Source organism: Coregonus clupeaformis, chromosome 10 (genome assembly GCF_020615455.1).
Source record: "Coregonus clupeaformis isolate EN_2021a chromosome 10, ASM2061545v1, whole genome shotgun sequence".
Classification (NCBI taxonomy): Eukaryota; Metazoa; Chordata; class Actinopteri; order Salmoniformes; family Salmonidae; genus Coregonus; species Coregonus clupeaformis.
This window is the reverse complement of record NC_059201.1, coordinates 62989076-63003832: the sequence shown is the minus strand read 5'-3', so window position 1 is coordinate 63003832 and position 14757 is coordinate 62989076. Positions and strand designations below refer to the sequence as shown.

The following is a 14757-nucleotide window of genomic DNA, read 5'->3' as shown; positions in this document are numbered from 1 at the left end:
GAACTCTTATTTTCTGTGCAAGAGTGAAGGTGAAATTGAGAAGGAATCTTGTTCATTTAGATTTATTTAAAGGTATAAACACAAGCATTTTGGTGAATGATCAGTATACTGATTTTACCATGAAAATAACTGATTTGAACCACTAATCTTTAATAGTAAACTCTATGCCACCCATGGCGCATCACCCAATCTTGCTATAACATATTGGCTACAATGCATTCAGAAAACATCACACATAAATGGTTCATAAGCCCCTATTCGCACGTCGGCTATGTAATTATTACCCCAGCATGTCCGTTTTTCCAGTAGATGATTCGGATGGGATTAGTTTTACCAAACTGCCCCAAAATATTTTTTGGGGGTGGGTCATTCAAAATGGACTGTTATGACGGAACAAAATGGACTGTTATGACGGAAGCCTGGAGGTTCTTCTAGGCATGAAGATATTGCAAATATCTAGGGATAGCCTAATATTGACCTAATGGCCTTCAGTTCGGAGAAAGTCTAAATAAAATGCATATCAATAAGAACCATGAACTGTAACTTATGCAGACATTTAATTACCTGACGTATTTGGCAATTTATCAATTCATTGGCACAATATCGTCCACTTCATCTTTTAAAAGAGAAGTATGGCACTAGGAAAGTTGATGTAACAAAACAGATCATTCATCTGTGGGCTACATGCATAGCACTTTGTTTTAAGCATTAACTTGTTCCCATGTTCTTACCCAAACTGGGTGCAGCACCTGTTAAACTCAGTAATATCCCTCAAAACACAGGGATGACAATTCGCACGGGATAAGTATTATCAGATGACCTGGGAGTTTGCTGAAAAACATTTGGTTTTTAGGGCTGGGATAATAATAATAAAAATAATGACATGGACGGGACAAAAATGACGGATGTGGTGATTTGTGCTTGTCCACATTACCTTATCCTGTCCGAATAGGGCTATAGATTATGGCAAAGCATTTATTATATTGTGACAAAAGTGACTTGAACAACTATAAAACCAGATTTGAATGTAGTTAACATGTTGACTCCACAGTAAAAAGATAAATACAGCTAAGAGAAAATGAGTAAACTAGAACGAACATTCTCAGGAGTCGTCAGCAAATCCATACTTCAGCATGTCTACGATGTCGACATAGGTTCAAATCCGGCCTACTGCCCTTCGACACAACCTCTTTCTCCACTGTCATCCTTTCTCTCTTCAGTAGTCAGGAAAAAGCTTAAAAATATATTTTAAAAAACAAACATAATTATGGTTATAGCTGGTAGCTCACACTCAAGCAGCTGGGGCACCAAGAGATGTGTTCCAAGGCATTTGCCCTACACCACACAAGCCATACAATAAATCTTAGAACATGTCGTCCCTAGGCCTTAATTGTTACAGAACAGTTCAGAGAGAGACGCCTGGTGGATGAGATTAAGGTCTTTGAAATGTTACATCAGCCACAGCAGTGAGTTGCACAGTGCTCTTGTCCATATTGCAGAACCCCTATGTAGATGTTAGCTACGCTGTGTAGTCTTCCCTTTGACTGAAACTTGGTTGCACTCATGATATAAATCCAGCAGTCGATTGACTCATCAATTCCCTCCCCGTCAGAATCTGCTACATGATGGGGAGGCTTCACAAATCTAAGAGAAAGAAAGAAAAAAGTTAGTACCAAGTTTATTTGTTATTTAGAGCTGAGTTTCAGAATGGTATTACCCACCTGCTAGGTTATTAGATGGTCTAGCAGTTTAAAGTGGAACAGACAGCGTTTTAGCAACATTACATTTTATTCAAATCTGTTCATATATACCCCCAGGAATAATGACACTTAATTATTATTTTTGAACATTTTCTGACAAGGGAGCACTTAGTCGTTTTCATAAATTCATAGAATGTTTGGGAATGACATAGTAAGGCATTTGTGAAAATTGTATAGCAATATAGAGTGGGAAAGCAGCCTTACGTTTGGACAATTAATAGACACTGCAGTAAATAACCTAATATAAACATCTGTCCTGTCCAGGACCAGAGTCTATGCAGACGGTGCGCCATAGCCTATCAGAGCATCGGTAGGCCTTTATGCAAACTAGCCATTTGTCACACGGGCCTGCCATCATTCACTTTGAACTGGACTGTGTGTTTACGGGCAGTGGCAACAGTGTGCCTTTAGATAATTAGAACGCATTTGCCAAAAGCCACAAAATACACCTGAATGGATTTCTGCAAATATGTAAATACCACAGGAGTCCTCTTACATTTGGGAACTTCACAGCCCTATTGATGAAACAACCATGAAAAGGTAGGCTCTCTCCCTCAGTTGCCTATGCACATCAACAACAAGATCAACAACTAATGTTAGCCAGAGCGAGATGAGCTAAAATCTAATGAGGGAACATTAGATAAACCCTCAAACTTTTTCAGGTAGTTGGCCGTCAAAATTGTACTGATAAACGATGAAGAATAGTAGCCTGCTCGTCCTTTCGCAGCATGCCTGCCAATGCATGCTTGTCCCAAACCACGTTTTGACAACTGAATGGGAACTTACCTCTCCGCCCATTTTATCGATGCCAAATACATTTGATTGATCATTAAGAAATACGCTAACTGTGGATAGCAGTCATTCAAGTTCAGCATAGCTAACATAGCTAGTGAGCTAGCAAAGCGATTCACATTTCTTGCTAGCTAACCAAATGACACCTGCATCTCTAGCTGTAACCACCGAACAACAACATGAGGGGAAAAAGTTGGTCACTCACCCACTCCTCCAATGACATGACATGACATCCTCCCAGAAGCTAGCTAGCTAACATTAGGCTCCGTGTTTTTAGCTTGCTAAATAAATAGCTAACTACATAAATAGATACGCTAGCCAAGGGGTGTCAAAACTCAATCATTGATCAAACGAATTCGCGGGCCAGACATAGTCTTTGTTTTTACCAAAAAACGTGCAACTGCGACCCAAACTGGGCATTGTTTTATTAGAAAAAAGATGGCCTTTTATAATGTCCACTTATGTACATAGGATGGATGCATATAACATTTTAACATTAAAACAGAAGATACATATTTGTCCAGCCTTTGCTGCTATGCTTGCAGATGTGCAGGTGTAATACCTACATCTTTCAAGCAGACCACCATAGTCCCTGTGCCCAAGAAAGCGAAGGTAACCTGCCTAAATGACTACTGCCCCAGCAGCCATGAAGTGCTTTGAAAGGCTGGTCATGACTCACATCAACACCATCATCCCGGAAACCCTAGACCAAGTCCAATTCGCATACCACAGATGAGGCAATCTCAATCGCACTCCACACTGCCCTTTCCTACCTAGACAAAAGGAACACCTATGTGAGAATGCAGTTAATTGACTACAGCTCAGCATTTAACACCATAGTGCCCACAAAGCTCATCACTAAGCTAAGGAACCTGGGACTAAACACCTCCCTCTGCAACAGGATCCTGGACTTTTTTATTTTTTATTTCACCTTTATTTAACCAGGTAAGCCAGTTGAGAACAAGTTCTCATTTACAACTGCGATCTGGCCAAGCTAAAGCAAAGCAGTGCAATTAAAAACAACACCACAGAGTTACATATGGGGTAAAACAAAACATAAAGTCAAAAATACCACAGAAAATATATATACAGTGTGTGCAAATGTAGCAGGTTATGGAGGTAAGGCAATAAATAGGCCATAGTGCAAAATAATTACAATTAGTATTAACACTGGAATGATAGATGTGCAAGAGATGATGTGCAAATAGAGATACTGGCGTGCAAATGAGCAAAATAAATAACAATATGGGGGCATGGGCAAGTTGCAGCGGAGGGTGCAGAGCTGGTGGCCGGGGTAGTGGTAGCCAGGTGGAAAGCATGGCCAGCCGTAGCAAAATGCTTGTTGAAATTCTCGATTATTGTAGATTTATCGGTGGTGATAGTGTTTCCTAGCCTCAGTGCAGCAGGCAGCTGAGAGGAGGTGCTCTTATTCTCCATGGACTTTACAGTGTCCCAAAACTTTTTGGAGTTAGTGCTACAGGATGCAAATTTCTGTTTGAAAAAGCTAGCCTTTGCTTTCCTAACTGCTTGTGTATATTAGTTCCTAACTTCCCTGAAAAGTTGCATATCGCGGGGGCTATTCGATGCTAATGCAGTACGCCACAGGATGTTTTTGTGCTGGTCAAGGGCAGTCAAGTCTGAGGAGAACCAGGGGCTATATCTGTTCTTAGTTCTGAATTTTTTGAATGGGGCATGCTTATTTAAGAACAACACTTTTAAAGAACAACCAGGCATCCTCTACTGACGGAATGAGATCGATATCTATCCAGGATACCTGAGCCAGGTCAATTAGGAAGGCCTGCTCGCTAAAGTGTTTTAGGGAGCGTTTGACAGTGATGAGGGGTGGACGTTTGACCGCGGACCCGTTACGGACACAGGCAATAAGGCAGTGATTGCTGAGATCCTGGTTGAAGACAGCAGAGGTGTATTTAGAGGGTAAGTTAGTCAGGATGATATCTATGAGGGTGCCCATGTTTACGGATTTAGGGTTGTACCTGGTAGGTTCCTTGATAATTTGTGTGAGATTGAGGGCATCTAGTTTGGATTATAGGATGGCCTGGGTGTTAAGCATATCCCAGTTTAGGTCACCAAGCAGTATGAACTCTGAGGATAGATGGGGGAGCAATCAATTCACATATGGTGTCCAGGGCACAGCTGGGGGCTGAGGGAGGTCTGTAGCAAGCGGCAACAGTGAGAGACTTGTTTCTGGAAAGGTGGATTTTTAGAAGTAGAAGCTCAAACTGTTTGGGCACAGACCTGGATAGTATGATAGAGCTCTGCAGGCTCTCTCTACAGTAGATTGCAACTACACCCCCTTTGGCAGTTCTATCTAGACGGAAAATGTTGTAGTTGGGGATGGACATTTCTGAATTTTTGGTGGCCTTCCTAAGCCAGGATTCAGACACTGTTAGAACATCAGGGTTGGCGGAGTGTGCTAACGCAGTGAATAACTCAAACTTAGGAAGGAGGCTTCTGAGAAAACCAAGGCTTTTACGGTTACAGAAGTCAACAAATGATAGCTCCTGGGGAGAAGGAGTGATACTGGGGGCTGCAGTGCCTGGGTTAGCCTCTACATCACCAGAGGAACAGAGGAGGACTAGAATAAGGATACGGCTAAAGGCTTTAAGAACTGGTCTTCTAGTGCGTTGGGTACAGAGAATAAAGGGGGCAGATTTCCGGGCGTTGTAGAATAGATTCAGGGCATTATGTACAGACAAGGATATGGAAAGATATGAGTACAGTGGAGGTAAACCTAAGCGTTTGGTAACAATGAAAGAGATAGCATCACTGGAGGCACCGATTGAGCCGGTCTCAGCTTGTATGGGGGGTGGAACAAAGGAGCTATTTGAGGCAGTTTGAGAATGACTTGGGGTTCTATATTGAAATTGTATAATAAAAACTAACTGGAACAGCAATAGGCATGGCATATTGACATGGGAGAGGGGCATAAAGCAATCACAGGTGTTATTAGAGAGCGTTAAGACAACAACTGGTAATGGCGATGAAAGTTTGGGCTGAGGCTAAACAGATAAACAGGACAGGGTACCGTGTAAAGCAGGGTTCTTCAATTCCGGTCCTGGAGGGCCGAAACACCTCTGTTTTTCATCCTCTCCTTCTAATTAGGGGCTAATTCAGACCTGGGACACCAGGTGAGTGCAATTAACTACCAGGTAGAAATAAAAAACAGAAGTGTTTCGGCCCTCCAGGACCGGAATTGAAGAACCCTGGTGTAAAGGAACAGTCCAGCAGGCATCAGCTGTGCAGCTGAGTGATCATAAGGTCCAGTGAACAGCAATATGTGAGTCCGAGAGCAGTTTGAATTGGTGCTACAGCACAGCGAGCAGGATGCACAGCTGTTGTTTGCGTGTGCTAGCGGGCCGGGGCTAGCAGATGGATCTTTGTGGTCGTCGCAACGGGAAGCCTGTTGAAACCACAGACGATTACGTTGGCAGACCAGTCGTGATGGATCGGCGGGGCTCCGTGTCGACTCTAGGAGGTCCCGTCTGGTTGACAGAGAGGTAGATAGCCGGGAGATGTGCCTGACTCGAGGCTAGCTCAAGGCTGATTAGCCAACAACAACATCCATTTGGTTGCAGCTAGCTAGTTGCGATGATCCGGTGTTAAAGGTCCAGTGATTTAGTGATTCCGGCAGAAAATCCGATATGTTCTGGGTCGATAACGCGCTGTGCAGACAGTGCAGACTGGTCGATAATAGTCCAGGCTAGAGCTGGCTGGTAGGTAGTGCAGGCCACGGACAATGGTGAAAAACCGCTAACGGTGGCTAATAGCAAGTACCTAGTTAGCTGGCTACTCCCGTCCGGGAGACAAAGAGGTAGATAGCCGGGATATGGGCCTGGCTCGAGGCTAGCTCAAGGCTAACTGGTGCTTGCTTCTGGGGCAGTGGTGATTAGCCTACTTCCTGACGGGCCGCCCCCAGGTGGTAAGGGTAGGCAACAACACATCTGCCACGATGATCCTCAACACTGGCGCCCCTCAGGTGCGTGCTTAGTCCCCTCCTGTACTCCCTGTTCAAGCACGACTCCAACACCATCATAAAGTTTGCTAACGACACAACGGTGGTAGGCCTGATCACCGACAACGATGAGAGCCTATAGGGAGGAGGTCAGAGACCTGGCAGTGTGGTGCCAGGACAACAACCCCTCCCTCAATGTGAGCAAGACAAAGGAAATGATCGTGGACTACAGGAAAAGGAGGGCCGAACACACCCCCATTCACATCGACGGGCTGTAGTGGAGTGGGTCGAGAGTTTCAAGTTCCTTGGTGTCCACATCACCAATAAACTATCATGGTCCAAACACACCAAGACAGTCGTGAAGAGGGCATAACAACACCTTTTTCTCCAGTCTCCAGATCCTCAAAAGGTTATACAACTGCACCATCGAGAGCATCCTGACCGGTTGCATCACCGCCTGGTATGGCAACTGCTCGACATTAAGATTAAGGCGCTACAGAGGGTAGTGCGTACGGCCCAGTACATCAGTGGGGCCAAGCTTCCTGCCATCCAGGACCTATATACTAGGCGGTGTCAGAGGCAGGCCCAAAAAATTGTCAAAGACTCCAGTCACCCAAGTCAGACTGTTCTCTGCTTCCACACGGCAAGTGGTACCGGAGCGCCAAGTCTAGGTCCAAAAGGCTCCTTAACAGCTTCTACCCCCAAGCCATAAGACTGCTGAACAATTAATCAAATGGCCACCCGGACTATTTACACTGCTGCTACTCACTGTTTATTATCTATGCATAGTCACTTTTTCCCTAGCTACAAATTATCTCAACTAATCTGTACCCCCGCACATTGACTCTGTACTGGTACCCCCTGTATATAGCCTGGTTATTGTTATTTTATTGTTACTTTTTATTTTATTTATATTTTTTACTTTAGTTTATTTAGTAAATATTTTCTTAACTCTATTTCTTACATTTACATTTACGTCATTTAGCAGACGCTCTTATCCAGAGCGACTTACAGTTAGCACATACATTATTTTATCGAACCCACAACCCTGGCGTTGCAAACGCCATGCTCTACCAACTGAGCTACATCCCCTGCCGGCCATTCCCTCCCCTTGAACTGCATTGTTGGTTAAAGGCTTGTACGGTAAGTAAGGATTTCACGGTAAGGTCTACACCTGTTGTATTCGGCGCATGTGACAAATACATTTTAATTTGATAATACGCTGCAACCCTAATTAAAAAGCATTTAATAACTTAAAATATTTCATTTTTTTGCACTGCATGGATCACCAGTGCGGTTGAATGCAGCATTGCTGTATGGTGCACTCAAAATGTATTATAGTATACTCTATATTTTATAAATTCGTTAATTTGACTGATAATCATAAGATTATATCCACTTCCTCATTCTCTGTCCCATAAAGATGTATAGAGATCGCAGCGTTGTATCCGTCTTATTATGGTATCTGTGCGCGCATGGGCAGCACCATTCAAATTTTATTGGTTGCATACACATATTTAGCAGATGTTATTGCGGGTGTTGCAAAATGCTTGTATTTGAGACAGCTACAACGTTGTAATCTGCTGGCTACTATATCGGGAGACTTCCAGCAATTGTGCTAAACTAACGATATGCTAACTTCAATAATCTCCAATCTGCACGCAGAGACATACAAATTGTATTCATGAGTTCATCTGACTCTGGGTAAGTAGAAAAATGACCTCAATCTCGCATTATCCCATTAAAAAGTAATACACCATTTCAATTCAATAAATTGAAGGATGTTAAAGGGATAGTTCACTTTTTTACAACTTATAGTCAGATGGCTAACAAAAAAACTGTGGTGATGGTGGCAATTAGTCAAAGTTCAATGCCAAGAGTGCGCAAAGCTGTCATCAAGGCAAAGAGTGGCTACTTTGAAGAATCTAAAATATATTTTGATTTCTTTAACACTTTTTTGGTTACTACATGATTCCATATGTGTTATTTCATAGTTTTGATGTCTTCACTATTATTCTACAATGTAGAAAATAGTAAAAATAAAGAAAAACCCTGGAATGAGTAGGTGTGTCCAAACTTTTGACTGGTACTGTATATAATAAACATTTGAATACTGTGTGTTACACATGAGCATATAAGGTAACATATATTATGACATAATACTTTCCCTCCACTGGGTGCTGTAAACGGGACACACGAAAGCAGCGCAATTGAAGTTGAATTCACTGATGCGAGCGCATCAGGCTGTAATTTCATAAAGTAAATGACTCAATTGTTGACTCATTTATACTTGCTTGTGTGTCCTATTCGTGTTTGACACGTGCGCTAGCCAATTAGCCACATTATGACTGACTTATGATCATTGCCCTTGCTACTTTGATTGTATTAACATTCACATCCTTAGTTACAGTCGTCCGTTTTTGTTCCAAATATTTAGTCACTGAAACTGAAACAGTGCATCCCGAATGGGTGGAGGCAGCAAACAATGTACCTGGCCAGCTGTGATTTACAACCTGACACCAATATTTTTTGGACTACCAAGGAATGTATTGGTGAATTATATGAATCATGCATTGAACTGTATCCATCTATTCTGCCAACAATGCCTTACTGTACGTCATGGAATGTTGAATCAAATATAACCTATTTTTAAAACCTCTTATAAAGAATTTGATATTTTTTACTGATATGATTGTCTGTTTCATATCTGCAAAGTAGTTAAAACGCTGTCAGTTCCACTTTAATAAAATCAGGGGTGTGATCAGGACAACATGCAGTAATGGCTATTGGAGGATAGGTCAGTTTCTATCAAATATGAATAGAGAATAAGGATGTGTCCCCAAATGGCACCCTAATTCCTTTATAGTGAACTACTTTTGACCAGGGTCCATAGGGCTCTGGTCAAAAGTAGTGCACCATATAGGAAATAAGGTGTCATTGGGACACACATAACCCATAGACCTATGTGATGCCGCACAGTGGTGGAAGAGGGATGTTACTACTTCACAGAAGAGGAGGCATTTGAAAGAATATGGCGTAATTGCAGACCGCAACTCTGGGTGTTTCTTGATATCAGGAAACGCTGATTGATACCTGCCATTGGTCAGTTCCAGTGTTATGAAACTGATGGTTTCTGGACACAGATTATTTGTTTACATAGCAGGTTAGGAGACTGAGGTTAAGGTTAGGAAAAGGGTTAGATTTAGCTACAGTGAGGAGGTTCGATTAATCTCTCCCGGGTGCCCATGTTTTGCACCAGGTGAAAGTTGATTGCATTAGTTTTGGAACCGGGCTGCCTCCCGGCATGAGCCAGGTGCCCTGTTCAAATCCCACGGCGAAGTCAGCTCAAAACAAATTGATGTAGGAGCATGTGGATTAATGAGTAGGATTCTGTGTTTTCACATGCAAAAGTGATTGCTTTTGAGCTTTATCTGCCTTTGCAATGAAAACAAGTTATAAAATTCAAACATTCATTTTATGGAAATGAAATGTATGCTTCTGGACGATGCACCATGCTGCCTTGTTGACAACATGTCCAAGCAGCACATATTTCTGTTCGATTTAAGATGGCCGCTCCCCCCTTTCGCTCGATGACGTAACGGGCCTTTGCACAGTTCAAATCCGCCCCATGCTACAGTTGTCAACAACTGTTGTCCCCGACGCAAAAGAAACAGCCACAGACCAATGGCGAACATCAATATGTATAACTTGATATCAAGAAACGCCTATATCTGAAAACTCCCCAAATTGCGGTCTGCAATTACACCCTTCTCATTTGAAACAGGAAAAAAACAATTTTTCGTCAAAATACATTTTTGGGCAGAAATGCCTTCTTGAACATGTGCACTGTTGCGGTAATGTGGTATTAACGTCATTACACATACAAGTCACCAGTGTTAGCGCCTCTTCACACACTACTGCGTAAAGAAACAAAGTGGCAGTTGCAGAAAGATCAGGGGGCTTCATTTGTAGAATCAAAGAAACTGACGCAGTCATTGGATGTGTTTGTTCATTACGATGGAGAGAAGGACCTCATTCTCTCGTGTGATGCGTCACCCTACGGGGTAGGGGCAGTTCTGTCACACCGTATGCAGGACGGAACTGAGAGCCCAATAGGGTTTATGTCGAGAACTCTTAACCCAGGAGAAAATAACTATTCCCAATTAGACAAAGAGGGGTTAGCAGTAATGTTTGGGGTTCAGAGGTTCAACAAATACATATATGGCAGGAAGTATATGTATAAACCCTTACTGTCTTTTTGAGATGTTCTCTCAGAGAATCCAGAGGTGGGCAGTGTCGTTGAGGGCATAGAAGTATGTCATGGTTTTCAAGGAAGGAAAGTACCATGTGAATGCAGATGCTTTGAGCCATCTTCCGCTGTCGTACACGCCCATCATAACAACTCAAGAGGACAGAGCAGAGGTGTGGACTCGAGTCATGTGACTTGGACTCGAGTCAGACTCGAGTCATGAATTTGATGACTTCAGACTCGACTCGACAAAATGTACAAAGACTTGCAACTCGACTTGGACTTTAACATCAATGACTCGTGACTTGACTTGGACTTGCGCCTTATGACTCGAGAAGACTTGCTACGAGGACTTGTAATGACTTGCAAAGGCTTGCTAAGAGGACTTGAAATGACTCGAAACTAAAATGTAGGACTTTGGACTCGACTTGAGACTTGATGGCTTTGACTTTTGACTCGACTTGGGACTTGCCTCATCTTTGACTCGACTTGACTCGGGACTCGAGGGCAAAGACTTGAGACTTACTTGTGACTTGCATAACAATGACTTTGTCCCACCTCTGGGACAGAGTGCTGATGTTCGTGGACATGGACACGGCACTTGTGACTGTAGAGCAAGTGAGATCCTGGACAAGTAAAGATACAATACTGTCTAGAGTTAGAGAATATGTGTAGTAAGGGGATGGCCACAACAAACAGAAGGGACTGAATTCACACCATAATGTGACAGGAAAATAGAGTTGAATGTACAGGATGGTTGCGTTTTATGGGGAGCACGAGTGATTATTCCACAGCCAACACGCCAGGCTATCCTACAGCACCTACAGTACCCGTCAAAAGTTGACACACCTACTCATTCAAGGGTTTTTCTTTATTTTTTTACTATTTTCTACATTGTAGAATAATAGTGAAGACAAAACTATGAAATAACATATATGGAATCATGTAGTAACCAAAAAAGTGTTAAACAAATAAAAATATATTGTATATTTGAGATTCTTCAAATAGCCACCCTTTGCCTTGATGACAGCTTTGCACATCCTTGGCATTCTCTCAACCAGCTTCACCTGGAATGCTTTTCCAACAGTCTTGAAGGAGTTTCTACATATGCTCAGCACTTGTTGGCTGCTTTTCCTTCACTCTGCCGTCCGACTCATCCCAAACCATCTCAATTGGGTTGAGGTTGGGGGATTGTGGAGGCCAGGTCACCTGATGCAGCACTCCATCACTCTCCTTCTTGGTTAAATAGTGTGTTGGGTCATTGTTCTGTTGAAAAACAAATGATAGTCCCACTAAGCCCAAACCAGATGGGATGGCGTATCGCTGCAGAATCCTGTGTTAGCCATGCTGGTTAAGTGTGCCTAGAATTCTAAATAAATCACAGACAGTGTCACCAGCAAAGCACACCCACACCATAACACCTCCCCCTCCATGCTTTACGGTGGGAACTACACATGCTGAGATCATCCGTTCACCCACACCGTGTCTCACAAAGACACGGCGGTTGGAACCAAAAATCTCCAATTTGGACTCCAGACCAAAGGACAAATTTCCACTGGTCTAATGCCCATTGCTCGTTGTTTCTTGGCCCAACCAGGTCTCTTCTTCTTATTGGTGTCCTTTAGTAGTGGTTTCTTTGCAGCAATTCGACCATGAAGGCCTGACTCACACAGTCCCCTCTGAACAGTTGACGTTGAGATGTGTCTGTGACTTGAACTCTGTGAAGCATTTATTTGGGCTGCAATTTCTGAGGCTGGTAACTAATGAACTTATCCTCTGCAGCAGAGGTAACTCTGGGTCTTCCATTCCTGTGGCGGTCCTCATGAGAGTCAGTTTCATCATAGCGCTTGATGGTTTTTGCGACTGCACTTGAAGAAACTTTAAAAGTTCTTGAAATGTTCCGTATTGACTGACCTTCATGTCTTAAAATAATGATGGACTGTCGTTTCTCTTTGCTTATTTGAGCTGTTCTTGCCATAATATGGACTTGGTCTTTTACCACATAGGGCTATCTTCTGTATACCCCCCCCACCTTGTCACAACACAACTGATTGTCTCAAACGCATTAAGAATGAAATAAATTCCACAAATTAACTTTTAAGAAGGCACACCTGTTAATTGAAATGCATTCCAGGTGACTACCTCATGAAGCTGGTTGAGAGAAAGCCAAGAGTGTGCAAAGCTGTCCAAGGCAAAGGGTGGCTATTTGAATAATCTCAAATATAAAATATATTTTGATTTGTTTAACACGTTTTTGGTTACTACTTGATTCCATATGTGTTATTTCATAGTTTTGATGTCTTCACTATTATTCTACAATGTAAAACAATAGTAAAAATAAAGAAAAACCCTTGAATGAGTAGGTGTGTCCAAACCTTTGACTGGTAGTGTACATCAGAGTCACCCTGGGGTCTCGCATATGAAAGCGTTGGATAGGAGTTACATATGGTGGCCAAAACTAGATCAGGAGATAGACAATCTAGTCAAGACATGTAACACGTGTCTGGAACACAGAAAGGCACCAGCAGCAGCTCTACCCTATTGAGTTTCCAGAGAAACCTTGGAGAAGATTGCACATAGATTGCGCAGGGCCATTCATGGGGAAAATGTTCCTGATAATCATTGATGCACATTCAAAATAGATGGATGTGTATCCGGTTAGTTCTGCTTCATCCACCACTACGATAGATGGCCTACGACAGAGCTTTAGTAACCAAGGGATACCTGAGATTGTGGTGAGCGACGATGCGACCTGTTTCGTGAGTACAGAAACACAAGAATCCTTCAGAAACAACGGTATTCTGCATGTGACATCTGCTCCATATCATCGATCTTTAAATGTACTGGTGGAACGCTCAGTACAGACATTTAAAGAAATGAAGAAAAGTGCAGAAGGGAGCATAGCAACAAAAGTGTCACGTGTTCTGTTCAGCTACAGAATAACACCTCAATCCACAACAGGACTTTCTCCTGCTGAGATGTTATTAGGTCGTAGACTACGCTCCACACTGGACCTAGTCTATCCAGACCTGAAAAGGAAAGTTGAACGGAAACAAAAGACAGAAAGAGAACCATGACAAACATACCAAGGGCTGAAGTTTTGGAGAGGGGGACCATGTCCTTACCAGAAATTTCAGTCATGGGAAAATGGATTCCTGGATACATAGACTCAGTGACTTCTCCTGTCTCCTACAAGGTAATGTTGGGAGATGGTAAAGTGGTTCGCAGACATGTCGATCAGATTCTTGCCAGACGGGATGGAACAACAAGTGAATTACAAGTTGTGATGTCAGAGGACAGGCTGTTCTCTAGCTATCCGAGTGCTTCTGTGGTGCACGTTCCACAGACAGAGAACGTAACAGATGAAACAGTTCACCAAGAGGAGAACCCAGTTTCAGAGTCAAATACTCTGAGCCCAGCTCAGAAACAGCTGGTGGCTTTTCCACCGTTGAGAATGAACACTACCCCTAGTGTACGTGGACCACAGAGGCACGCAAAGCTTCCAAGCTGCTTAAAAGACTTTGAATTCTGAACAAGAAAATAAAAAAGAACTGTGATGTAAATTGTTTTTAAAAGACAACTAAAAGACAGTAAAAGAGACTCGAGTTAAATACTTAGTTACCCAAGCATGTGAAAATACAATGATTGTGAACATGTGAAATGTCATGTTTATGGTTTACACTGACTGACTTGTTTAGATCAGTAGAGTACATAACACGTTTAAAATAATTTTAAAATAACTTTATTTCAAAATTGGTTCATTAACGCAATATAAGAGCATACGGAACGTCTTATGTTGTATATCCTTAAAAACGGTTCTATTTGTGAAGATGTAATATTGAAATCTTAAGAGGGGAGGAATGTGGTAATGTGGTATTAACGTCATTACACATACACATTACCAGGTGGTGTAGCACTTGAGTACCTATTGGTAGCATTGTTAGAGTAATGGAATGCACCCCATTACACACGTTGAGTGCAGC

At 42.5% G+C, this 14757-nt stretch overlaps 1 protein-coding gene across 1 annotated transcript in view; it reads right to left on the bottom strand.

Moving 5' to 3' along the window:
* Positions 1 to 46: 46 nt before the first annotated feature.
* Positions 47 to 14757, bottom strand: part of lat (linker for activation of T cells) — a 28714-nt gene continuing 14003 nt past the window's right edge. The window contains exon 13 of the mRNA XM_045223162.1: positions 47 to 1644. Within this exon, the coding sequence (XP_045079097.1) occupies positions 1637 to 1644 (8 nt within the window). The 3' untranslated portion in view covers positions 47 to 1636. The remainder of the gene's footprint in view (positions 1645 to 14757) is intronic.